This window comes from Rhinopithecus roxellana, chromosome 8 (assembly GCF_007565055.1).
Source record: "Rhinopithecus roxellana isolate Shanxi Qingling chromosome 8, ASM756505v1, whole genome shotgun sequence".
Taxonomy (NCBI): Eukaryota; Metazoa; Chordata; class Mammalia; order Primates; family Cercopithecidae; genus Rhinopithecus; species Rhinopithecus roxellana.
The window spans coordinates 4,062,572-4,090,397 of NC_044556.1; the positions used below are offsets into that span (position 1 = coordinate 4,062,572).

General features: G+C 45.5%; 1 protein-coding gene across 1 annotated transcript; it reads left to right on the forward strand.

The window, feature by feature from the left end:
- ZNF564 (zinc finger protein 564) lies at positions 1–27,826 on the forward strand. Its single transcript, XM_010361664.2, has 4 exons — positions 1–196; positions 24,518–24,644; positions 24,847–24,907; positions 25,297–27,826. Exons 1-4 carry the CDS (start codon positions 194–196, stop codon positions 26,765–26,767), a joined length of 1,662 nt encoding a protein of 553 aa, XP_010359966.1. The 5' UTR covers positions 1–193; the 3' UTR covers positions 26,768–27,826.

Genomic DNA, 27,826 nt, shown 5'->3' on the forward strand with positions numbered 1-27,826 from the left:
TCTGAAAGGGGGGACGGGGGGCAACGTTCAACAACTCCGCGGGGTCTTCCTGTTTCGCGTCCGCTGCGTTTGGGTTCCGGTCTCCGCTTCTCCAGTGGTCCGGGTGGCTCCACCGCACCGTCTGGCGTGCTGGGACCTGCACAGGCCGGAGAGAGCCGTAGGCAGGACCCCGGGACACCCTGGAAGCCAGGAAATGGTGCGTGTGCGGGGCCGGGCGTCTGGAGACTGGGGGAGGGGCTTGTGGGAACCGGCCGGAACCGGCTGTGGAAGGTCCCTGGCCTCCCTGCAGCGACTCCAGGGTCTGGGACTTGAGTTCCCGGGCGAAGCTCGGCCCTCTGTCCCCTCGGCCACAAGGTGGGGCTGGGCCGTAGCTGGTACCCCGGGCGTCCTGTCCCGTCCCTGCGCGGCGACTGCGGCCCCGGCCCCGGCCCGGCAGCCCTTTCTGGGCAGCTCTGCGCCCGCAGCCCCGCCTCTCCCCCGATTGTGCTGGGACACGGGAGGGTCACAAGGAGGAATCCCGTCTCGGGTGTAGGGTTCGTGCATGGGAGGAGCTGTGGGCTGTGGGCTTCCAAGTCCATCCTCTTTTTTTCCGGGGGACTGTCTCCCTCCGAGTCTTCCAAACGTACTGGAAAAAGAGTCTCAAACCTACGACTCCCGTTTTTTTAAGTCTAGCTTTTTCTAGGGCTGGGAATAAATGCCTAAATTTCAGGTTCCTTCTCCGCATTCCCAAAGGTGACCCCTCCCCAAATCACAACATTATCAACTGGTTTTGTTCTACATTTCAGACACTGTATTTTAGTTGTTTATAGTTTCTTTCACCATCCTATTTTGAAAGGATTTGTTTTCTGTTTGTGGATTATTTATTTATTTTGAGACAAGAGTTTCTCTCTGTCGCCCAAACTGGAGTGCAGTGGGAAGATCTCAGCTCACTGCAACCTCCGCCTCCCGGGTTCAAGCAATTCTCCTGCCTCAGCCTCCCGAGTAGCTGGGATTACAGTCATGCGCCACCAAGACCGGCTACTTTTTGTATTTTTAGTAGAGACTGGGTTTCGCCATGTTGACCAGGTTGCTCTCAAACTCCAGACCTCAGGTGATCCGCTCGCCTCGGCCTCCCAAAGTGCTGGGATTACAGGCGTGAGCCACTGCGCTCGGCCTCGTGTTTGTGTACTTGTAACCTGAGAGGGAAGCAGAGAATAAGAACCTGACACTCTGCAGTAGAACATTTTTGTGCTATCCTTCCTTTTATCTTTCCTAAGCCCCCATGCCTAATCAGAATGTCTTTGGGTGGAGTTTCCCCTTTGGAAACTTTACACGGTGATGTGGCCCGTTATCTTTTCCTGGTCCTGATTTTCAGAACTGCCTGGACCTGACCCAAGATACCCACAGCTGCCACTTCTCTTGGAGGATCTAGTGATTATTATCAACGCCTGGGTCACTCCTCCCAGAGGACAGCTTAAGGTGTAGGGGTGGGGCCTCTCACGGGAGCAGCTGGATGCCCTGAGGTGGGAGGAGTCTCCCGGTATCCCCTCCCTCTGAAAAGTTTACCCTTTGGGACACTCAGTTTTTCTTCCTCAACCCCAGTTTCCATTTCTTAGGGACACATTGATGGTTAGCCAATCTTAGGCTGTTACTGAGAGGAAAAGACACAAATGATTCCTGACCTCTGGATTGTTTAAGTCATGAAGGGAGAAAAACTATCTCAAAGGGGAAGGAAAACCCACTCCATTGAAATGGTACAAGAACCTGAAAGTTAAAATGCGCTTGGGGCAGACTGAGCGGGGCACAATTCACTGTCTTCAGGGAGGTTGGTCACTGAGCACTCAGTGAGCCAGGATGGGGCTGGGGAGATGTCCTAGGTGATAGGGTGACCTCACCTGACACTGGAATCAGGTAAATGTCTGTATTCCAGGTCAGCACTGCCTCTCCCTGGGTTTGTAAACCCTTAAAAAGATGTGTTCGCTTATTTGATCCTGTTTTTCATTAAATGTAAAATGTATTTCATCAGTAGTGCTTGAAAGACAAGACAAAATGTTTACAAAGAGGCAGAAAGTAGATTTGAGGAAAAACAATTATCTAGTCTTACATTCAAGTTGTTAAAAATTCTTATTTATGTGTAGTCCCAGCTACTGGGGAGGCTGAGGCAGGAGAATGGTGTGAACCCGGGCGGCGCAGCTTGCAGTAAGCCGAGATCGTGCCACTGGATTCCAGCCTGGGCGAGAGAGCGAGACTCCGTCTCAAAAAAAAAAAAAAAAAAAATTCTTATTTATGTAGTTTCTTCCCCCACAACATGTGCGGTAGGTTTCTCAGGTGTGTTTTCTTCTTTTGGGTGATTTCAGATCAATCCCAGGACTTAGCCTTGAAAATGATACTGGGGATAAGAATCTCGGAGAAACAGGGAAATTCAGTCTTCCATTATGGCTACAGAGAAACGAATACATTTCCACAAAAAAGTGTAGTAGATAAATTGGTGAAATACAGAGATTCTCTAAAATATCATCTTCTTCTTTGCAGGGTATTTTGTCGTAATAGATAACTGTTCTGTATCTTTTCATCTGGACTTTGGTGATTAATGCTAAGTCCTATCAGATGGACTTTTAAATATTAAATATTAGTGAATTAAATATTAGTAAAGAAGTCATGGAAGTAATAGTAATGTGACATCTCTGTTGTCTGAAAGGGATAAATACTTGTGCTTTTCATGTTTAAGCTATAGAATACAGACGTCTTATAGTTTCCTTTCCTCCTATATACATAAACAGTGAGTTTGAGTGATTTTGCTGGATTCTTCAAACACAGGATATTTTCTTTTCTTTTTTTTTTTTTTGAGACAGAGTCTCGCTCTGTCGCCCAGGCTGGAGTGCAGTGGTGCAAACTCAGCTCACTGCAAGCTCCACCTCCTGGGTTTAACACCAGGATGGTCTCGATCTCCTGACCTTGTGATCTGCCCGCCTCGGCCTCCCAAAGTGCTGGGATTACAGGCGTGAGCCACCGTGGCCAGCCGCCTGTCTGGCTTTCTTAGGGGTAAAATAAAGGACATCTAAATTAGTAATAGGAAGGGTTTTTTTCCCCCCCAGTATCCTGCTTCTCTGGAACACCAAGGGCCATGGTGGCGGAGAGTGTTTTAATCATAGCTATTCTGTAGGATTATAGAGCTTGGGTAAAATTCAACATTGTCAGCAGTTTGGTTTTGTATCCACAGAGTTGGTTTAGTCAGAGTGTAATTTCTGCAAATATCTGTGAGCGTCAGACTTAGAGAAAGACACCTTTAGTTTCTTTCTGCTGGAGGAAAGGTTTATGAATTAAGAGTGTATTTGCTTCTGTGGTGTAATAAATATGTTTGGTGTTTGTCTGCAGTTCCTGAGACAGGGATCTTAAAAACTTTTGGAATTTCCTAAGCTAATGAAGTGACTGTGGAACCCCTGGATACTTTCAGAGTGGAGACTGGTGACCAGAAAGACCAAACCCATGACTAGAGGGTTGTCACTTTAAGCTCCAGTCCCTACCTCAGGAAAGAGTGAAGACTGGAGATTGAGTTATGTAACAATTTTTGAGCAAAGACATTCAGAGAGTGCTTCCAGGTTGATGAGGACATTGATGTGCTGGAAGGGTGGTGCACTCTAAGATGAGGAGCGTAGCCTCTCCACTCCCCTTTCCCTGCCACTTTTTAGCTCTTATTTGCCTGTTCCTGAGTTATACTTAAGTAACATGTTTTGTTGAGTTCTTTGAATAGTTTTAGCAAATTGTTGAACCCGAGGAGGAGATTATGGGAGCTCATGATTTGTACACAGTTGTTCAGAAGTGTGGGTGGCCCTGTGCCTTATGACTGGCATGTGAACTGGCATGTTGGGAGACTGAGCCCTGAACTTGTAGGGTCCGTCCTAATTCTGAGTGGTGTCAGAACTGAACTCTTAGACACCTAGCTAGTGTTAGAACTGGTCGGTGTTTACACTTTTGGTGTCACAGAAAAGACACCAGAGGTCAGAACTTTAAACTGACTCCAGGTAAAACATCTGGTCACTGGTGAGAATTGAGACCATGAATCACATCATGAGGAGAGGAGACTAGGGTGTGTGGAGCTCCCAGAATGTTTCCTTCACTCATTTCTTTCTTTCTTTTTTTTTTTTTTTTTGAGATGGAATTTCGCTCTCGTTGCCCAGGCTGGAGTGCAGTGGTGCGATCTTGGCTCACCGCAACCTCTGCCTACTGGATTCAAGTGATTCTCCTACCTCAACCTCTCGAGTAGCTGGGATTACAGACATGCACCACCACGTCTGGCTAATTTTTTGTGTTTTTAGTAGAGACGGGGGGTTTCTCCATGTTGGCCAGGCTGGCCTCGAACTCGGTGATTCGCACGCCTTGGCCTCCCACATTGCTGGGATTACATGCGTGAGCCACCGCACCCGGCTCCCTCACTCATTTCTTAGGAGTGGGCCACATCTTCACATGAATGGTCCTCAGGCTTGTTGAACTTTCTGAATGTGGGTTTCCTTGTGAACTGTGGGTGAAACAGGCTGCTAGGTAGTAGATCCCAGAGAGAAAGGATAGTTCTCCTTGTAGGCCAACAGGAAGAGGATGGCTGTTTAGGACTGACATACACACCTAACCAGGGAACAAGACAGAGGAATCTGGACAGATGCCTTTATTGGAGACTCTGGGAGTTCTTGTTGGTGAGTTTAGAGCAAGCAGATGGGAATTCCGTGCAGTCACATGGTGACTGAGAGGTGGTCCCTGCAGCCTCTCTGTGCATTCCTTGTGTGGGGTCATTTGGATGATTTCTAGCAATTTGCATCTAGCCATCTCATGGGGAGGTGGTCACAGGGAGGTAGCTGTGTAAGGCAGGTAACTGGATTGACCACATGGAGGAAATGGGAGGAGGCATAGAACTGGAAACTATATTAAGGGTGACTAAGCTCTGCTTCTGGTATGAGAAAGTTAAAGCCATATTCACAGTGGCTTCTGAGGTAACATACAATTTTAAGAATTCACTGCAATAGACAGCTCTGCACTGAATTCACAACATTGTGTGGAGATGATGGACAGAAGATGGATTATCCCTGCACCTGGGGTTTAACTGTCCATCATTTCTATCCCCGACTGACCATACCTGCTCTGTCATAGGTTCACATACCTTACCTAGATGCCCTGGTTTCAGAATTTCCCATATTTCTTTGGTCTATCTCTCTGCTACTGCCATAATGTCCTAATTATTTCATAACCCTGATGTATGGTTGAGAAAGTGCTATACTGTCTTAGGCACCTGGGCCTGCTGTAATACATTGCCATAGGCTGGGTGGTATAAACAACACACATTAAGTTTTCGCAGTTCTGGAGGCTGGGAAGTCCAAGTCCAAGGTGCTGGCAGATGTAGTATCTGGTAAGGGCCTGCTTTGAGGTTTTCAGATCATCATCTCTCGTTGTATCCTCACAAGGCAGAGGAGAGAGGAAGCAAGCTGTCTCCCGTCATTTTTTCTAAGGGTGCTAATCCCGTTTATGAGGGCACCACCCTCATGATCTCGAATCCCGATGACCTCCCAAAGATGCCATCTCCTAATACAACAACATTAGGAGTTAGAATTTCAGTATATGAATTTTGGGAGGGACACACAGATTCAGGCTGTGACATTTCCTAACTGTGTACTGTACAAAGTCTTTGCTGTTTTTAGATATTTGAGTTCTATTTCAGTTTTTTGTTTTTTTTTTTTTTTGAGACGGAGTCTCGCTTTGTTGTGCAGTCTGGAGTGCAGTGGTGCGATTTTGGCTCACCACAACCTCTACCTCCTGGGTTCAAGTGATTGTCTTGCCTCAGCCTCCCGAGTAGCTGGGACTACAGGTGTGCCACCATGCCTGGCTAATTTTTTGTATGTTTAGTAGAGACGGGGTTTCATTGTGTTGGCCAGGCTGGTCTCGAACTGCTGACCTTGTGATCCACCTGCCTTGGGCTCCCAAAATGCTGGGATTACAGGCATGAGCCACCACACCCAGCTATTTCAGTTTTTTAGAAGTGGCCTTCTTTTCTCCTCTCCTCTCCCCTCCCCTCCCCTCCCTTCCCTTTTCTTCTTGCCTGCCTCCCTCCCTTCCTTCCTTCCTTCTTTTCTTTTTCTTTTTTTTTTTTTTCCTAAGATGAAGTTTCACTTAGTCACCCAGGCTGGAGTGCAGTGGTGTGATCTCAGCTCACTGCAACCTGCGCCTCCTGGGTTCAAGCGATTCTCTTGCCTCAGCCTCCCGAGTAGCTGGGATTACAGGCACACCCCACCACGCCTGACTAATTTTTTGTATTTTTAGTAGAGATGGGATTTCACCATTTAGGCCAGGCTGGTCTTGAACTCCTGACCTTGGGTGATCCGCCCGCCTCAGCCTCCCAAAATGCTGGGATTACAGGCATGAACCACCACGCCAGGCCCCTTCTTTTCTTTTTTGAGGCAGAGTTTCCCTCTTGTTGCCCAGGCTGGAGTACAATGGCATGATACTGACTCACTGCAACCTCTGCCTCGAGCAGTTCAAGTGATTCTCCTGCCTCAGCCTCCCAAGTAACTGGGATTACAGGATGTGCCACCATGCCCTGCTAATTTTGTATTTTTAGTAGCAACAGGGTTTCACTATGTTGGTCAGGCTGGTGTCGAACTTCTGACCTCAGGTGATTCACCCACCTTGGCCTCCCAAAGTGCTGGGATTACAGGCGGGAGCTGCTGCACTTGGCCCTTTTTTCTTTCTTTTCCTTCCTTTCTTTCCTTTTTTCTTTTATTTATTTATTTCTTCCTTTCTCTTTCTTTCCCTCCTTTCTTCCTTGAGATGGTCTCTCTCTGTCACCAGGTGTGATCTGCACTTTCGTGATCATAGCTCACTGCAGCCTGCCACTCTTGGGTTCAAGTGATCCTCCTGCCTCAACCTCCTGAGTAGCTGGGACTACAGACATATGCCATCACGCCCAGCTAATTTTTAATTTTTAGTAGAGTTGAGGTCTCATTATGTTGCCTAGGCTGATCTTGAACTCCTGGCTTCAAGTGATGCTGCTACTTTGGCCTCCCAGAATGCTGGGATTCCATGTGTGTGCCTGGCCTAGAAGTAGTTCCTAAACCTTTTTTTTTTTTTTTTTTTGAGACAGAGTCTCACTCTGTTAACCAGGCTGGAATGTAGTGCCTTGATCTTCGCTCACTGCAACCTCTGCCTACCTGGTTCAAGCGATTCTTGTGCCTCAGCCTCCCAAGTAGCTGGGACTACAGGCGCCCGGCACCATGCCTGGCTAATTTTTATATTTTTAGTAGAGACGGGATTTCACTGTGTTAGCCAGGCTGGTCTCAAACACCTGACCTCAGGTGATCTACCTGCCTTAGCTTCCCAAAGTGCTGGGATTACAGGCATGAGCCACTGCACCTGGCAAGAAATAGCATTTCTTTTCTTTTTCTTTTTTTTTTTTTTTTTTGAGACGGAGTCTTGCTCTGTCGCCCAGGCTGGAGTGCAGTGACCAGATCTCGGCTCACTGCAAGCTCCGCCTCCCGGGTTCACGCCATTCTCCTGCCTCAGCCTCCGGAGTAGCTGGGACTACAGGCGCCCGCCACCTCGCCCGGCTAGTTTTTTGTATTTTTAGTAGAGACGGGGTTTCACCGGGTTAGCCAGGATGGTCTCGATCTCCTGACCTCGTGATCTGCCCGTCTCGGCCTCCCAAAGTGCTGGGATTACAGACTTGAGCCACCGCGCCCGGCGAAATAGCATTTCTTAAGTTTAATAACATACCAAGCAAACCTGGTTGTGAATTTTATGGAATTTAATAAAGCACTGTATTTGGGAGAGCTCAAGCATTAATCATGGTAATATTCAGTCTTTTTTCTCAGGATGTATGCCATTTCTCCATGTAGTGCTTCCTAATTTGATGTATTTTTTCTGTTTTTTTGAGACAGAGTCTCAGCCTGTGCCCCAGGCTGGAGTCCAGTGGTGCAATTTTGGCTCACTGCAACCTCCGCCTCCTGGGTTCAAGCAGTTCTCCTGCCTTAGCCTCCCAAGTAGCTGGGATTACAGGTGCACTCTATCACACTGAGCTAATTTTTTTTGTTTTTTTGTTTTTTTTTTTGAGACGGAGTCTCGCTCTATCGCCAGGGCTGGAGTGCAGTGGCCGGATCTCAGCTCACTGCAAGCTCCGCCTCCCGGGTTCACGCCATTCTCCTGCTTCAGCCTCCGGAGTAGCTGGGACTACAGGCGCCCGCCACCTCGCCAGGCTAGATTTTTGTATTTTTTTTTTTTTTTTTTTTTTTTTTTTTTTTTTTTTGAGACGGAGTCTCGCTCTGTCACCCAGGCTGGAGTGCTGTGGCCGGATCTCAGCTCACTGCAAGCTCCGCCTCCTGGGTTCACGCCATTCTCCTGTCTCAGCCTCCCGGGTAGCTGGGACTACAGGCGCCGCCACGTCGCCCGGCTAGTTTTTTTTTTTTGTAGTTTTTAGTAGAGACGGGGTTTCACCGTGTTAGCCAGGATGGTCTCGATCTCCTGACCTCGTGATCCGCCCGACTCGGCCTCCCAAAGTGCTGGGATTACAGGCTTGAGCCACCGCGCCCGGCCGATTTTTGTATTTTTTTAGTAGAGACGGGGTTTCACCATGTTAGCCAGGATGGTCTTGATCTCCGGACCTCGTGATCCGCCCGTCTCGGCCTCCCAAAGTGCTGGGATTACAGGCTTGAGCCACCGTGCCAGGCCTTTTTTTGTATTTTTAATGGACATGGGCTTTTGCCATGTTGGCCAGGCTGGTCTCCAACTCCTGACCTCAGGTAATCCGCCCATCTCAGCCTCCCAAAGTGCTGGGATTATAGGCATGAACCACTGTGCCCAGCTATTTTTGTTTTTTTGAGAGAGGGTCTTACCCCTGTCACCCAGGGTGGAGTGTAGTGGTGCAATTGTGGCTCACTGCAGCCTAGACTTCCTGGGCTCACGTGATCCTCCTACCTCGAGCCTCTTTAGTAGCTGAAACTACAGGTGCACCTCACCGTGCCCAGCTAATTTTTGTGTTTCTTTTTTTTGTAGAGACAGGGTTTTGCCACATTGCCGAGGCTGGGGCTATGCTGTCTTCCTTCCTTCCTTCCTTCCTTCCTTCCTTCCTTCCTTCCTTCCTTCCTTCCTTCCTTCCTTCCTTCCTTCTTTCCTTCCTCCCTCCCTCCCTCCCTTCCTCCCTCCCTTCCTTCCTCCCTCCCTTCCTCCCTCCCTTCCTTCCTTTTCTTCCTTTTCTTCCTTTTTTTTCTTCCTATGCTGTCTTCCTTCCTTCCTTCCTTCCTTCCTTCCTTCCTTCCTTCCTTCCTTCCTTCCTTCCTTTTCTTCCTTTTTTCCTTCCTTCCTTTTTTCTTTTTTCTTTTCTTTTCTTTCTTTCTTTTTTTTTTTTTTTTTTGAGACAGAGTCTCTGTTGCCCAAGCTGGAGTGCAGTGGCATGATCTCTGCTCACTGCAACCTCCACTCCTGAGTTCAAGCGATTCTCCTACCTCAGCCTCTTGAGTAGCTGGGACTACAGGCGCCCGCCACCAGACCTGGCTGATTTGACATTTTAAAAAATTTTGTTTATTTATTTATTTATTTTGAGACAGAGTCTCACTCTGTCACCCAGGCTGGAGTGCAGTGGCATGATCTCGGCTCACTGCAAGCTCCCCCTCCTGAGTTCACGCCAGTCTTCTGCCTCAGCCTCTGAAGTAGCTGGAACTATAGGTGCCTGCCACCACGCCTGGCTAATTTTTTTGTATTTTTAGGAAAGACGGGGTTTCACTGTGTTAGCCAGGTTGGCTGCAATCTCCCGACCTCGTGAGCCACCTGCCTTGGCCTCCCAAAGTGCTGGGATTACAAGAGTGAGCCACCGCACCTGGCTGATTTTTGTATTTTTAATAGAGACGGGGTTTCACCATGTTGGCCAGACTTGTCTTGAGCTCCTGATGTCAATTGATCTGCCCGCCTCGGCCTCCCGAAGTGTTGGGATTACAGGTGTGAGCCACCACACCGGCCCTATGCTATCTTTTAAACGTTTGCTTCCATGGTGGCTTGATGCTCACAATTCGGAGTACACTGAGATTTATTTGTGTATTGAGTTTCCATTGTGAAAACTTACTAAACGTCTTGCATTTGAGGAAACTATGTAAAACAGTTGCACGGTCGACTGAAACATTGTAAAGGGGGCCCGGCTCACGCCTGTAATTCCAACACTTTGGGAGGCCAAGGCGGGCAGGATCACAAGGTCAGGAGATCGAGACCATCCTGGCTAACACGGTGAAACCCCACCCGTCTCTACTAAAAACACAAAAAAATTAGCCAGGCTTGGTGGCGGCTGCCTGTAGTCAGAGCTACTTGGGAGGCTGAGGCAAGAGAATGGCATGAACCCAGGAGGTGGAGCGTGCAGTGAGCCAAGATCAGGCCACTGCACTCCAGCCTGGGCGACAGAGCAAGACTCTGTCTCAAAAAAAAGAAAAGAAAAAAAAATTGTAAAGGGCCAGGCCACTAGTTTGAAGTCTTCTTACCACGTGCCCCACTTGAAATGACTCCTAGAAGCCAAATCATCCAGTCTCTCCAGATGGGGCCAGTGTTAAGGATTATAATTTCCTTGCTTTTGGCGCAGTCTTGGCTCACTGCAAGCTCCACCTTCTGGGTTCGTGCCATTCTCCTGCCTCAGCCTCCCAAATAGCTGGGACTACAGGCATGTGCCACCTTGCCCGGCTCTGTTTTTTTTTTTTTTTTTTTTTTTTTTTTTGTATTTTTAGTAGAGTTTCTTTTTTTGATTTTTTTTTTTTGAGATGGAGTCTCGCATTGTCACCCAGGCTGGAGTGCAGTGGTGCGATCTCAGCTCACTGCAAGCTCCGCCTCCCGGGTTCACGCCATTCTCCTGCCTCAGCCTCCCGATTAGCTGGGACTACAGGCACCCACCACCACGCCTGGCTAATTTTTAAAAATATTTTTAGTAGGGACGGGGTTTCACCATGTTAGCCAGGATGGTCTCCATCTCCTGACCTTGTGATCCACCTGCCTCGGCCTCCCAAAATGCTGGGATTACAGGCATGAGCCACCGCGTCCGGCCGAGATGGGGTTTCACCGTGTTAGCCAGGATGGTCTCGATCTCCTGACCTTGTGATCCACCTGCATCGGCCTCCCAAAGTGCTGGGATTACAGGCGTGAGCCACTGTGCCCAGCCAGCTTTCTGTTTTGCACAATCATGAATCTTCCCTGAAATGTTAATTTATTTGCTTTTTTAGTTCATAGTTTACAGAAAAATTTAGGAGCTATTACAGAGCCCCTTCTGCCTACCTCCCCAGTTTGTTTTTGTGTTTGTTTTTTTGGTTTTTTTAAACGGTGTCTCGCTCTGTCACCCAGGCTGGAGTGTGGTGGTGCGATCTCGGCTCACTGCAATGTCTGCCTCCTGGATTCAAGTGATTCTCCTGCCTCGGCCTCCAGCGTAGCTGGGATTACAGGCGCCACCACATCCAGCTAATTTTTTTTTTTTTTTTGTATTTTTTTAGTAGAGACCAGCCTGGGCAACATGGCAAGACCCTGTCTCTACAAAACAAACAAGTAAATAAATAAGTGGACTTTGTGGCTTGTGCCTATCGTCCCAGCTACTCCAGAGGCTGAGGCGGGAGGATCCACTTGAACCTAGGTGCTCCAGGCTGCAGTGAGCTATTGCAGCACTGTACAATCCTAGCTTAGTCAATGTTGCCTGGGCGACAGAGCTAGACCCTGTCTCCAAAAAAAAAAAAAAACAGTTGCTTTAAAGGTATCATGCTCTCACACATTTCAGAGTTCTCCAGGGACATGTGCAAAGACTGATTGGAAAGAAATACCCTTCTGGTATAAAGTGTACACTTGACAGTTTTAATTTTAGATGACTTCCTGCCAGCAAATTCTGGTCTACTGTAGTCCTCTTGGTCCAGCCACCCCCAAATAACCACTTTTGATCAATTTTGTGCATCCTGTCACTGTTTACATAAAAACAAGTGACTGGGAATGTATATTTTTCTTTCCTGCCTTTGTTATAGTAATGAGTAGTCAGACTCCGGTGTTTAATGTTTGTTTACTGAGTGCTAAAACCTCACCCTCCCCTTCTACCCTTGTGCCCACACCTGGACCAGCTTTCAAGGAAGCCTGGGGTTTTGTCTTCTGGTGTCTGTCCATGGAACTGTCATCCAGCCCCAACCCCAACACAGTAAATACCCAGGCCAGGCAGCTTCCTCTGCTCTCTCGAACCATTCACCTGCTTGATGGGTCTGCCCTACTCTCCCCAGACACCTCAATCACGTGAGAGTAATAAGCCTTTTTATGCCCTCTCAGCCTGTGTGAGACACTCTGTCATCAGTGTCAACGTCAGAACCACATCTCTGCAGTCAGTGCTGTGAAGATGTCTGGACATTAACCACCACGTGGAGGGGTCTGTCTCCACTGGCTCCTCTGCTCTGCTGCCTGACATTGGGCATGCACTTTGAGCTGCTGCTTCTTAGGGAACTCCTGCTTTGAACTGTCCTGCTCTGTTTTTATTGTATTGTTGAGATTCAGCAAGTCTGGGTCTGTAGTCAGCCCGAGTTGGCAGTTTGATAATTCCTTGACATTTAGGAAGGGAATATAGGATTGGGGCCCTCCTTAAGGTGGTCATGGATTGTGTGTCTTGGTCTGGTCCCATGTCTTTTAGGACGAAGCTGTGAGTGCTGTTGTATTCTGGTCCCCTCTACAGAGTGCTGTTATCTGAAAGAACAGTTATTATTTTAATTAAAAAAATTTTTTGGTAACCAGGCCTCACTCTGTTGCCCAGGCTGGAGTGCAGTAGCACCATCATAGCCCACTGTAACCTGAAACTTGCGGGCTCATGCAGTCCTCCTGCGTTGGCCTTCCAAAGTGCAGGGATTATAGGTGTGAACCACTACACATGGCAGAAGAGTCATTTGAAAAGAAGAGAAAGAAGAGAAGGGGAAAGGCAGCCATCACGTGGTAGGCTGAGTCCATACTATAGTATCAGAGGGCGCCGGGCACGATGGCTCATGCCTGTAATCCTTGCCCTTTGGGAGGCCGAGGCGGGTGGATCACGAGGTCAGGAGATTGAGACCATCCTGGCTAACACCGTGAAACCTCATCTCTACTAAAAATACAAAAATGAGCTGGATGTGGTGGCAGGCACCTGTAGTCCCAGCTACTTGGGAGGCTGAGGCAGGAGGATGGCGTGAACCTGGGAGGCAGAGCTTGTAGTGAGCTGAGATTGTGCCACTGCATTCTAGCCTGGGTGACAGAGCAAGACTGCGTCTCGAAACAAAATAATATCAGAGGGCTGCCAGGACCCTTAAGTGCTGCTGCTGCCACTGCCTGTGCCTCTGTCACCACAAGGATCCTTACTCTTGGTGTTATAGGGGACAACATCCAGATATACCCCTGTGGCACAGGAAAGGGAGTAGTTCAAACCCAAGTTAATCCTGGAGTCCTTTAAACTTTGTAAAACCATCGCTGCCTTGGAGGAGGTCCATGACCCTGAGGTTACAGATGTAAGGCTCGGTGCAGGGGGAGAACATGCAAATACTAGGGTAGACAGGACAGCTCCTTTTGCCATCCCTGATGCATGTCTAAAGACAGACAAAACCAACAACCAAAGAAGGAAGCAAAGGGAAAAATGAGTACTGAAACAAAGGTTCACAATTTTACCCAATTGGAAATCCAAATACACTAAAAATGTTTACACAGCAAAAAAGATAAAAGGGGACTATATGGTACTTGTGCCTCCCTTCCTCAGCAGGGTAGGTTTTTTTTTTGAGAAAAAAACCTCTGTGCCCAGGTTGGAGTGCAGTGGCGCGATCTCGACTCTCTACAACCTCCCATCTCCCGGGTTCAAGGAGTCCTCCTGCCTCAGCCTCCCGAGTAGCTGGGATTACAGCCATCTGCCACCATGCCTGGCTAATTTTTGTGTTTTTAGTAGAGACGGGGTGTCACCATGTTGGCCAGGCTGGTCTTGAACTCCTGACCTCAAGTGATCCACCTGCCTTGGCTTCCCAAAGTGCTGGGATTACAGGGGTGAACCATCACACCCGGCCCACAAGGTAGATTCTGAATTAATATCTGCTGTAATGTGCTCATTAATCTTTAAAGCTGTTAACGTAAAGTGCACATTACACTTATACCTGGTGATCCCACTAAATTTAAGCAAGGTAAATCCTGTAATCTGAGTAATGAATATAAAATAGAGGATGAACAGATATGCCTTGTCTTAACCATCGGAGTTATTTGCCTTGTTTCAATTAACCATGGTCAAAGTGCCCATTGTCCTATACCCTGTACTAAGCAGGGTTACTCTAAAATGATAAAAAATAAATCAAGTCTTTGACTGTTACAAAGTGGCTTGGCAAGATAGAATTTCATGGACCTTTATCCCCAGTTAAACAAGTTACTGTGGCCCAGTATAAATTAGATGATTGAAAATAATTATTAGAGTAATTGAGTGAACAGCAGTAGGGAGTTTGCATGGATGACATTACCACACGCGTAAGCGTACCTGAGGGAGCCAGTGAAGAGTTGCTGCTTTTTCATCACTTAATTGGGGAGTCTGTGATGTACAGATCCAAGGGTTAGCCTGCTTGACCAAACATGAGGCAGTCATCTTAACACTGGCCAAAAATGGGTTCCATCTGCTCTAAGGTTTATAGACTGTAGCGGTTGTGTAAGACTTTCCTGTTTGTGGTAAGATACCTCTGAGTATCTCTTATGTTAGATACCTAAAATAGAAATCAAGGTAATACATGTCCTTTTTTTTTCTTTTTTTTTTGAGGTGGAGTTTTGCTCTTGTTGCCCAGGCTGGAGTGCAATGGCGCGATCTCAGCTAACCGCAACCTCTGCCTTCTGGGTTCAAGCTATTCTCCTGCCTCAGCCTCCCAAGTAGCTGGAATTATAGGCATGCGCTGCCATGCCCAGCTAATTTTGTATTTTTAGTAGAGACAAGTTTTCATCATGTTGGTCAGGCTGGTCTCAAACTCCTGACCTTAGGTGATCCACCCGCCTCAGCCTCCCAAAGTGTTGGGATTACAGGCGTGAGCCACCGTGCCCGGCCAATACATGTCTTATATGAAGTCCACAATGCAAGGATACTCATCTATGTCTGAGTTCCAGACAGCACTGATGGTAACCAAGGCCCTAGTATAACTTCTCAGAATATACAGTGCTGGGCTCCTAAACAAGGCATTGGATGGAACTTTCTCTTCTCTTCCCAGTCTCAGGCTGAAGACCTCATTCATCACCATAATGGCTTACTAAAATAAGTTCAAATCAGTTGCATGAGTTATGATATGGGCCAGGCATGGTGGCTAATGCTTGCCATGTCAACACTTTGGTAGGCCAAGGTAGGCAGATTGCTTGAGCCCAAGAGTTTGAGACCAGCCTCGGCAACATGACAAAACCCCGTCTCTACAAAAATTACAAAAATTTGCTGGGCATGGTGCCATGCACCTGTAGTCCCAGCTCCTTGGGAGGCTGAGGTGGAAAGATCACTTGAGCCTTGGAGGTCGAGGCTGCAGTGAGCTATGATCAGTCCACTGCACTCCAATCTAGGTGACAAAATGAGACCCTGTCTCGGGCCGGGCGCGGTGGCTCAAGCCTGTAATCCCAGCACTTTGGGAGGCCGAGACGGGCAGATCACGAGGTCAGGAGATCGAGACCATCCTGGCTAACACGGTGAAACCCCGTCTCTACTAAAAAATACAAAAAACTAGCCAGGCGAGGTGGCGGGCACCTGTAGTCCCAGCTACTCGGGAGGCTGAGGCAGGAGAATGGCGTAAACCCGGGAGGCGGAGCTTGAAGTGAGCTGAGATCCGGCCACTGCATTCCAGCCTGGGCGACAGAGCGAGACTCCGTCTCAAAAAAAAAAAAAAAAAAAAAAAAAGACATGGTTTAGTGATTAGTTACTTCTCAGTCATGAGTCTCTTCATTTTAACTTTTTGTAACATTCTTTTCATAACAGTTTTAAGTTTACAGAAACATTGATAAGTACAGAGTGTTACTTAATGATCACCCCTCTTTAAAGTTTGCCCTATTTTTTTTTTTTTTTCTTTGAGATGGAGTCACTCTGTCGCCAGGCTGGAGTGCAGTGGCGCAATCTCGGCTCACTGTAACCTCTACCTCCCAGGTTCAAGCAATTCTTCTGCCTCAGCCTCCCAAGTAGCTGGGACTATAGGCACCCGTCACCACACCTAGCTAATTTTTGTATTTTTAGTAAAGATGGGGTTTCACCGTGTTGGCCAGGATGGTGTCGATCTCTTGACCTCATGATCCGCCCACCTCAGCCTCCCAAAGTGCTGAGATTACAGGCGTGAGCCACTGCGCCCAACCAGTTTGCCTTATTTTTTATATATTGTATTACTGTGGTACATTTATTACAATTGACGAACCAATATGGATGCATTAATGTTCACATTTTACATTAAAGTTGACTCTATTATATATTCATTGGATTTTGACAGTGTTTAATGACATGTGTCTGTTATTTCTGTTAGGGTAGTTTCACTGCCCTAAAAATCACCTGTAGTTCATACATTCATTCATCTGTCCTTTGGATCCTGAAATCCCTTACAACCAAAGACTTTTTCATGTCCCATAGTTTTGTCTTCTGCAGAATATCTTATAGTTGTTAATATATTGTATATGGCCTTTTTAGATTGGATTCTGTCACTTAGTAACATACTTTTTTTTTTCTTTTTGAGACGGAGTCTTACTCTGTCGCCCAGGCTGGAGTGCAGTGACGTGATCTTGGCTCACTGCAACCTCTGCCTCCTTGGTTCAAGCGATTCTCCTGCCTCAGCCTCCTGAGTAGCTGGGATTACAGGTGTCTGCCACCACGCCCAGCTAATTTTTGTAATTTTAGTAGAGATGAGGTTTCTTTTTCTTTTTTTTGAGACGGAGTCTCGGCCGGGCGCGGTGGCTCAAGCCTGTAATCCCAGCACTTTGGGAGGCCGAGACGGGCGGATCACGAGGTCAGGAGATCGAGACTGTCCTGGCTAACACGGTGAAACCCCGTCTCTACTAAAAATACAAAAACTAGCCGGGCGAGGTGGCGGGCGCCTATAGTCCCAGCTACTAGGGAGGCTGAGGCAGGAGAATGGCGTAAACCCGGGAGGCAGAGCTTGCAGTGAGCTGAGATCCAGCCACTGCACTCCAGTCCGGGCGACAGAGCCAGACTCCGCCTCAAAAAAAAAAAAAAAAAAAAAAAAAAAAGAGACGGAGTCCGCTCTGTCACCCAGGCTGGAGTGCTGTGGCCGGATCTCAGCTCACTGCAAGCTCCGCCTCCCAGGTTCACGCCATTCTCCTGCCTCAGCCTCCCGGGTAGCTGGGACTACAGGCGCCGCCACCTCACCCGGCTAGTTTTTTTTTTTGTAGTTTTTAATAGAGACGGGGTTTCACCGTGTTAGCCAGGATGGTCTCGATCACCTGACCTCGTGATCCGCCCGTCTCGGCCTCCCAAAGTGCTGGGATTACAGGCTTGAGCCACCGCGCCCGGCGAGATGAGGTTTCACCATTTGGTCAGGCTGGTCTCGAACTCCTGACCTCAGGTGATCCGCCCGCCTCTGCTTCCCAAAGTGCTGGGATTACAGGTGTGAGCCACCACACCTGACCCAGTGACGTACTTTTAAATTTCCTCTATGTCTTATCATGGCTTGATACCTTCTTTTTATCCATATGATTATATTTGATCATATGGATGAAATGCAGATTGTTCGTTTGTTTATGAAGAATATCTTCGTTAACTCTAAATTCTAGAAATTATGAGTAAGTCTCCCATAAACATCCATGTACAGGTTTTTGTGTGAACATGTTTTCAACTTATTTTGGTAAATACCAAGGAGCATGATTGTTAGGTAGTATGTTGAGTATGTTTAGTTTAGTTTATTTATTTACTTATTTTTTGAGATGGAGTCTCGCTGTGTCACCCAGGCTGGAGTGCAGTGGCCAGATATCAGCTCACTGCAAGCTCCACCTCTTGGGTTTATGCCATTATCCTGCCTCAGCCTGCCGAGTAGCTGGGACTACAGGTGTCCGCCGCCACGCCCGGCTAGTTTTTTGTTTCATGGTTGAGATGGAGTTTCAACCATGTTTGCCAGGATGGTCTCGATCTCCTGACCTCATGATCCGCCTGTCTCGGCCTCCCAAAGTGCTGGGATTACAGGCTTGAGCCACTGCGCCCAGCCTAGTTTTGTTTTGAGACAGAGTTTTGCTCTGTCGTCCAGGCTGGAGTACAATGGCAAGATCTTGGCTTACTGCAACCTCCACCTCCCGGGCTCAGACAATTCTCCTGCTTCAGCCTCTGAAGTAGCTGGGATTACATGCATGTGCCACCACGCCCAGCTAATTTTTGTATTTTTAGTAGAGACAGGGTTTTATCATGTTGGCCAGGCGGGTCTTGAACTCCTGACCTCAGGTGATCCACCCGCCTCGGCCTCCCAAAGTGCTGGGATTACAGGCATGAGCCACTGTGCCTGGCCGAGTAGGTTTAGTTTTACAAGAAACTGACCATCTTCCAAAATAGGTGCACTGTTTTCCATTCCTACAAGTAACAAATGAGGGTTCCTCTTGCTTTACATCTTTGCCATCATTTGGTGTTCTCAGTGTTTTAAATTGTAACCATTCTAATAAGGGTTGTGTTAGTCTTTAATTTTTTAAATTTGTAATTCCCCAGTGACAAAATGTGCATGTTTTCATATTTTTCTATGCCATCTCTATATTTTATATAATCATGTCATATGCAGCAAAGACAATTTAATTTCTTCCTTCTCAATCAGTATACTTTTTATTTCCTCTGTCTTATTGCTTACCTAGGACTTTAAGGATGTTGTTGAATAGCAGTGGTGAGAGAAGACATTCCTACCCTGTTTCTGATCTTGTCTAGAAAGCATCTAGTTTCTCACTGTTAAGTATGATGTTAGCTGCAGACTCCTCATTGATGTTCTTTCTGAGGTGAAAGTTCCCCTCTTTTCCCAGTTTGCCACCATGAGTGGATGGTAGATTTTGTCAAATGTTTTTTATTTTTTACTCTTGCCTCCTTTCATTTCTTTTTTTTTTTTTTTTTTTTTTTTTTTTTGTTGAGACGGAGTCTCGCTGTGTCACCCAGGCTGGAGTGCAGTGGCCGGATCTCAGCTCACTGCAAGCTCCACCTCCCGAGTTTATGCCATTCTCCTGCCTCAGCCTCCCAAGTAGCTGGGACTACAGGCGCCCGCCACCTCGCCCGGCTAGTTTTTTGTATTTTTTTAGTAAAGACGGGGGTTTCACTGTGTTAGCCAGGATGGTCTCGATCTCCTGACCTCGTGATCCGTCCGTCTCGGCCTCCCAAAGTGCTGGGATTACAGGCTTGAGCCACCGCGCCCGGCCTATTTCTAACCTTAGTAATTTCTTTTTTGTTACCATGACTAGAGGTTTATCAATTATACTGGTGTTCTCCAATAACCAACTTATGGTTTATTTTTGTTTTGTTTTTTTGTTTTTTATCTCTGTTGATTTCCTGCCATTTCATTGACTTCTCCAAGTATTCTTTCTGTGTGCTTACTTGGGTTTAATTTGCTCTCTTGTTTTTCTGTTTTCCTGAAGTAGACTCTGTTTTTTTTTTTGGAGGCAGCAGCTTGCTGTGTCACCCAGGTTGGAGTGCAGTGGCATGAACTTGGCTCACTGTAACCTCCATCTCCCAGGTTCAAGTGATTCTTGTATCTCAGCCTACTGAGTAGCTGGGATTACAGGCATGCGCCACCACGCCCAGCTAATTTTTGTATTTTTAGTAGAGACGGAGTTTTACCATGTCGTCCTGGCTCGTCTCCAACTCCTTGCCTCAAGTAATCTGCCCGCCTTGGCCTCCCAAATTTGCTGGGATTACAGGTGTGAGCCACTGCACCCAGCCCGAAGTAAGTAGACTCTCAGATGATTAATTATAAACCCTTGTTCTTTCCTGGTGTAGGCATTCAATGCTATAAATTTTCCTCTATGTACTGATTTTGCTGCATACCATAATTTTTGATAAGTTTTGTTTTCATTTTCATTTTAGGTCAAAATAATTTTTGATTTCTCATAAGACTTCTTTGATCCATGTATTTATTTAGAATTGTGTTTTTTAATCTCTAAGGATTTGAGGGAGTTGGTAACTATCTTTCTGTTATTGATTTCTAGATGAATGACTTGTGGTCTGAGAGCATACTTTGTGTGATTTTTTTTTTCCCAAATTTATTGAGGTGTGTTTTATGCCCCAGTATTTGGTTTATTTTTGTGAATATTTCTGTGAACTTGAGATGAATTTGTTTTTTGTTATTGTTAGATGAAGTATTCCATGCATTTCAATTAAATCCAGTTGTTTGATGGTGCCATTTACTTCGCTGTGTCGTTTCAGATTTTCTGCCTGTTGGATCTCTTAATTACTGCTGGAGGGGTGCTGCAGTCTCCAACTATACGAGTAGATTAGTGTATTTCTCTTTGCAGTTCTATCCGTTGTATTTTGCCACATGTATTTTGCCACTCTTGTTATGCAAACACACACTAAGGGTTGTCAGGTCTTGGCATGTTGAGTCCTTTATCATTATGTGATGCTCACTTACATCTCTTTATTTTTATTTATTTTAAAATTTTAATTTAATTTTTTTTAGAGACAGAGTCTCACTCTGTCACCCAGGCTGGAGTGCCATGGTGTGATCATACAGCTGTTTGCAGCTTTGAACTCCTGGGCTCCAGCAATCCTCCTGCCTCAGCTTCCCAAGTAGCTGACTACACGTGTGATACCACAACTGGTTAATTAAAACAATTTCTAAAAAATTTTTTTGTATAGATGAAGGTCTCGCTGTTTCCCAGGCTGGAGTGCAGTGTCTATTCACAATAAATTATAGTGCATTATATCTTTGAACTGCTGGGCTCAGGCGATCCTCCATCTCAGCCTCCTAAGTAGCTGGGACCATAGGCATGCCCCACTACACCTGGCTTATCTCTGTTTTTTCCTTTCTCTGAAGTGTACTTTGTGATATTAAGATAGCTATGTCATGTTTCTTTTAATTAATGTTAGCATTTTATATGTTTCTCTATCCCTTTACTTTTAATACGTGTGTCTTTGTATTTAAAGTGGTTTCCTTTTAGCCAACATACTATGTTTTTAAAATCCACTATAACAGTATCTGTCTTCTGATTATATTTGGACCATTGACATTCAAAGTGATTATCAGTAGTTGTATTAATATCTACCGTATTTTTTACTTTTTTCTATTAGTTGCCCTTGCTTTTTTTTTTTTTTTTTTTTTTTTTTTTGGTCTTGTCTCTGACCTTCCTTCTTGGGCTTTAATTGAGCATTTTACCTGGAGGTGACATATTCTGTAATCATATGATTTGTTAGTGAGTCTTTGGTCCTGGCTGGGGTTGTGGCCTTCTGTGGTATTGTAAGAAAGATATGTGGTCTTTTCTCCCCAGTGCCTACCATGGCTCTCCTATGTTCTTTTTTTTTTTTTTTTTGAGTCTTGCTCTGTCACCCAGACTGGAGTGCAGTGGCACAATCTTGGCTCCCTGCACCTTCCGCTTCCCGGATTCAAGTGATTCTCCTGCCTCAGCTCCCAGGTAGCTGGGATAAGAGATGCGCATTACCGTGCCTGGCTAATTTTTGTATTTTTAGTAGAGACGAGGTTTCACCATGTTTCCCAGGCCAGACTCAAACTCCTGACTCAAATGGTCCTGACTCAAGTGAACTCAAGTGATCTTCGCGCCTCAGCCTCCCAAAGTGTTGGGATTACAGGCACGAGCCACCGTGCCAGGCCAGTATTCAGAACTTGTTAAAGGTTAGGGAAGCTATCATGTTGTTCTTCAGAAGACTTTGACCATTGTCAGATATTCATTATTCCTGCTACATTTAGAGAAGGACTTTTTGTTGACTTTTCAACAGTCTTTAGGGGATTTATAGAATTTAAAAAATACTTTGTGAGAGGTTATCTTGAGGACATTTCATTCTTTCTGAGAACCCATCTTTCCAATCAGGTGTGGTGGTTCACACCTGTAGTCCCAGAACTTTGGGAGGCTGAGGCAGGAATTTGAGATCAGCTTGAGCAACAAAGTAAGACCCCATCTTTACAAAAAATTTAAAAATTAGCTAGGCGTGGTGTCTTGTGACTATAGTCCTAGCTACTTGGGAGGCTCGGGAGAGAGGATCACATGAGTCCAGGAGATGAAGGCTTCAGTGAGCTATGATCATGCCACTGCACTCCAGTGTGGATGACAGAGCAAGTTCCCATTTCCAAGAAAACCAAAGGAACCCATCTTTCCCCTTATTTTATTTTGCCTTGACATTACACAATGTAATATCACATAGTGACTGGTCAGAATCATTTCCTCTTGAAATTTGAGAAAGAGGATTTTATGTTCTTTTGGAGAAAAGCACTGCTGATCCCTTCGTGTGTTTTATAATCATGGTCAAATTCGCCATCAAACCATCTGGACTTGAATGAACTCCCTCAGAAATTGCAACTCTTTTTTTTTTTTTTTTTTTTTTTTTTTTTTTTTTTTTTTTTTTTTTTTTTTTTTTTGAGGCGGAGTCTCGCTCTGTCGCCCGCACTGGAGTGCAGTGGCCAGATCTCAGCTCACTGCAAGCTCCGCCTCCCGGGTTTACGCCATTCTCCTGCCTCAGCCTCCCGAGTAGCTGGGACTACAGGCGCCCGCCACCTCGCCCGGCTAGTTTTTGTATTTTTAGTAGAGACGGGGTTTCACCGTGTTAGCCAGGATGGTCTCGATCTCCTGACCTCGTGATCCGCCCGTCTCGGCCTCCCAAAGTGCTGGGATTACAGGCTTGAGCCACCGCGCCCGGCAGAAATTGCAACTCTTAACCTGTTCCTCAAGGTTAGCAAGGCATAGGGTACCTTGTTATGTATCTGCCAGAAAAAACTCTTCTGGCATTTTGTCGTCTTAGTATGTGTGCATATACGGTAAAAATTGGTGGGAAACTGTCCTTGACGTTCATGACTATGGGGATTTTGCTGGGTGAGGGGGTGCTGCCTAAGTTGCCATACCTTCTTCCTCATACCTGAGTCATATCTTCCCAATAGCTTCCTAGCCTAGTGAAATGGGATAGAGTCAAAGGAATCAGTGAGTCTATAACAAATATTATACATGCAGGTTAAAATGAATACTTTTAGGAAGGAATATTTTCATTCAGCCAACTTGATCTGTCTATGTCTAATGGCTTGGAATCCTTTAGGAAAGTATGGTCAGCTGGATTTTGTCAGCAGGTGGATTTCTATGGGCCTTCTGGCCTCTCATGTTTGATGAAGGGAACAGAAGAAAATGGTTCCACTTCTTCAGTGTGTATTTATTTATTCATGGAAACCTTTTTCAGGTTTTATCCTGTGTTTCTTTTTCTTTTTTTTCTTTAGACAGAGTTTTGCTCTTGTCACCCAGACTGGAGTGCAGTTGCGGCTCACCGCAACCTCCACCTCCTGGGCTCAAGCAATTCTCTTTCCTCAGCCTCCCAAGTAGCTGGTATTACAGGCGCCCACCACCATGCCTGGGGAATTTTTTTTATTTTTAGTAGAGACAGGGTTTTGCCATGTTGGGCTGGCTGGTTTCAAACTCCTGATCTCAGGCAATCCGCCTGCCTCTGCCTCCTAAAGTGCTGGTATTACAGGCATGAGCCACTGTGCCTGGCCTACCCTGTGTTTCATGGAATGCTGATTGGTGTGAGATATGAAAGGAAATGGAAGTTTTTTCCAGAAGGAATGATGATCTTAAATTTTTTTTTGAGACTTCAGCCTCCCAAAGTGCTGGGATTACAGGTGCGCACCACCACGCCTGGCTAATTTTTTTGTATTTTTAGTAGAGACGGGGTTTCACCATGTTGATCAGGCTGGCCTCAAACTCCTGACCTCGTGATCTGCTTGCTTCGGCCTCCCAAAGTGCTGGGATTACAGGCGTGAACCACTGGGCCCGGCCAAAATTTATTTTCTTTGTATAGCATTTTATTTGTTTCTCCAAGGTGAACTGGATCCTACCATTAGAGACCAATAAAACTTGTAGTGACTACAGTAAAAATGTAGAGACCAGTTGCATGTTTTCACGGGGTAATTAAATTTATGAGAAAGTGAATGTAGACAGAATTCTGACAACCATATTTATTTATAAAATAAATGTTTGGAGACTGCCACATCATGTGTCAACTTTTTTGTTGTTGTTTTTGTTTGTTTGTTTGTTTGAGACGGGATCTCTGTCACCCAGGCTGAAGTGCAGTGACGTGATCTCGGTTCACTGCAACCTCCGCCTCCCTCGTTTAAGCAATTCCCCTCCCTCAGCCTCCTGAGTAGCTGGGATTACAGGCAGACGCCACCATGCCCAGCTAATTAGTGTATTTTTAGTAGAGATGGGGTTTCACCATGTTGACCAGGCTGGCCTCAAGCTCCTGACCTCAGGTGATCTGCCTGCCTTGGCCTCCCAAAGTGCTGGGAATGGAGGCATGAGCCACCGCACCTAGCCGTTGGTGAACTTTTATGAATTGGGTTTACATCCCTGTACTGTCATCTCATTCTTTCTCCTGCGTTGCGTATTTGGGATGTTTTAGGACTCAGTGGCCTCTGAGGATGTGGCTGTGAACTTCACACTTGAGGAGTGGGCTTTGCTGGATCCTTCCCAGAAGAAACTCTACAGAGATGTGATGCGGGAAACCTTTAGAAACCTGGCCTGTGTAGGTAAGGATGCCATCATTCCTTCTCTTAGTCAATTAGAGAAGTGTTTCTTGCTCTTTAATGCTGTTTCATGATATCAGATGTGGAAAAGGAAATACTTGGGTGAATAAATCAGGGTTGTTTGCACCTGATCATGAACTTAGAATCTAGTCATTTTTCTGTATTGTCTATCCGTTCATAAGGATTTTTTCTGACTATATTTTAGGAAAAAAATGGGAAGACCAGAGCATTGAAGATTGGTACAAAAATCAGGGGAGAATTTTAAGGTAATTTGCACTGACAAGAGAAAGCAATGTCCCCTTCTTAGTATGTCATGAAATTTTAAAAATAAGGAAACAAACCAGTAAGCCCACCTTCAAATTTATTTATTCCTACAACTTTTTCACCAGAAAAAGAAAAAGTGTGGCACAGATGTTTAGTGTTGCAAAAGCATTCACTTGGAAATAGTATTAAGAAACTGTATATATGAATATCACTTTTTTGATAATAGCTACTGTCGAGCCCTCTTGCAGAGCATTCCGTCTCTTCACTTTCAAACAATTCATACAGGCCTGAAAACATACCCTTTCCCCGATTATGGTAAAAATGTAAGTCGAAAAACTATTAATAAATACAAAGTCACAAGTCATTAAATCATGCTTTCTGTTTTTTCCAGCAATCATATGGAAGAGGGACTCAGTGAAAGTAAAGAGTATGATCAATGTGGAGAAGCCTTCAGTCAGATTCTCAATCTTAATCTGAACAAGAAAATTCCTACTATAGTAAGACCATGTGAATGTAGTTTGTGTGGGAAAGTCTTCATGCATCATTCTTCCCTTAGTAGACACATCAGATCTCACCTTGGACACAAACCTTATGACTATCAGGAATATGGAGAGAAACCATACAAATGTAAGCAGTGTGGGAAAGCCTTCAGTTCTTGTCAATCCTTTCGAAGACATGAAAGAACTCACACTGGTGAGAAACCCTATGCATGTCCGGAATGCGGAAAAGCCTTCATTTCTCTCCCAAGTGTTCGAAGGCACATGATTAAGCACACTGGAGATGGACCATATAAATGTCAGGAATGTGGGAAAGCCTTTGACCGCCCCAGTTTATTTCAAATACATGAAAGAACGCACACTGGAGAGAAACCCTATGAATGTCAGGAATGTGCAAAAGCTTTCATTTCTCTCCCAAGTTTTCAGAGACACATGATTAGGCACACTGGAGATGGACCTTATAAATGTCAGGAATGTGGAAAAGCCTTTGACCGCCCCAGTTTATTTCGAATACATGAAAGAACTCATACTGGAGAGAAACCCCATGAATGTAAACAGTGTGGGAAGGCCTTCATTTCTTTCACAAATTTTCAGAGTCATATGATTAGGCACACTGGGGATGGACCTTATAAATGTAAAGTATGTGGGAGAGCCTTTATTTTTCCCAGTTACGTTCGAAAGCATGAAAGAACTCATACTGGGGAGAAACCCTATGAATGTAATAAATGTGGTAAAACCTTCAGTTCTTCCAGTAATGTTCGAACACATGAAAGGACTCACACTGGAGAGAAGCCCTATGAATGTAAGGAATGCGGGAAAGCCTTCATTTCTCTCCCAAGCGTTCGAAGACACATGATAAAGCACACTGGAGATGGACCTTATAAATGTCAGGTATGCGGTAGAGCCTTTGACTGTCCCAGTTCATTTCAAATACATGAAAGAACGCACACTGGAGAGAAACCCTATGAATGTCAGGTATGTGGGAAAGCCTTCATTTCTCTTAAAAGGATTAGAAAACATATGATACTGCACACTGGAGATGGACCTTATAAATGTCAGGTATGTGGTAAAGCCTTTGACTGTCCTAGTTCTGTCCGAACACATGAAAGAACTCATACTGGAGAAAAACCCTATGAATGTAAAGAGTGTGGGAAAGCCTTCAATTATGCCAGTTCCATTAGAATACATGAAAGAACTCATACTGGAGAAAAACCCTATGAATGTAAGCAGTGTGGGAAAACGTTCAGTTATTCCAGTTCCTTTCAGAGACATGAAAGAGCTCATAATGGAGATAAACCTTATGTAAGGAATGTGGGAAAGCTTTCCTTTATCACACAACCTTCGAATACCTGTGAAAATGCATAGTGGAGGACAGTTCTACAAGTATCTACATATCCAAAGAATATGGAAAGTCTTCAGTTTGCTTTCTGGGTTTCGAACTTGTTTGGGAGCTCACCCCTTTCTCCTGTTTCTCACTTTTGGAATAGGAATGTCTATCCTATGCCTGTCTCATATTTTGGAAATACACAACTAGTTTGGTTTTCACAGGTTCGGAGCTGAAGAAGGATTTTGCCTCAGCATGAACTGAATCTCATCCATATCTAAGTTTGTGATGTTGAGATGACACTTTGAGTTTAAGCATTAGGCTTCATGCTGGAATTAACTGAGACTTCTGAGGCCTTTAGGATGAGATGAATATATTTTACATGTGATGACATGGATTTTGGGGGCCGGAGGTGTAATGTTTTGGCTGAGTGTATGCCCCCTCAGATTAATATGTTGGAACCTTACCCCCACCCCCATCCCCATATTGTGATGGTATTTGGAGGCCCTGTCTCTGGTGGTTTTTAGGATTGGAGGACATCATGAAGATGGAGGCCTCGTAATTGGGATTAGTTTCCTGATATGAGTCCCTAGAGGGCTAGCTTTGCCCTTCACCATGAGAGGGTGCAGTGAGAAGATAGCTATCTTTGAACCAGGAAGCAGGCCCTTACCAGACACGGGCTCTGCCAGTGCCTTGATATTGGACTTTCCAGCCTCCCAAACCATGAGAAATAAATGTTTGTTGATGAATTAAGCTTTCCAATTTATGGTATTTTGTTTTAGCAACCCAAGCTAAGACACAATCCAATTTTAAAATGGAGGAAAGGACTTGAATAGACATTTCTCCAAAGAAGATATCCAGATGGCCAATAAGCACGTAACAATGCTCAACATCATTGGTTGTTAGGGAAATACAAATCGAACTCAAGACATACATACCATCTCATTAGGATTAGTAGTATCAAAGATGGAAAACAATACTGACAAGGATGTGGAATGTTTGAGAACCTTGTGCACTATCACCTGGGAATGTACAATGGTATAAGCCTGCTGAAAACAGTATGGCAGATGCCCAGATTAAAATGTAGAAATGACATATGA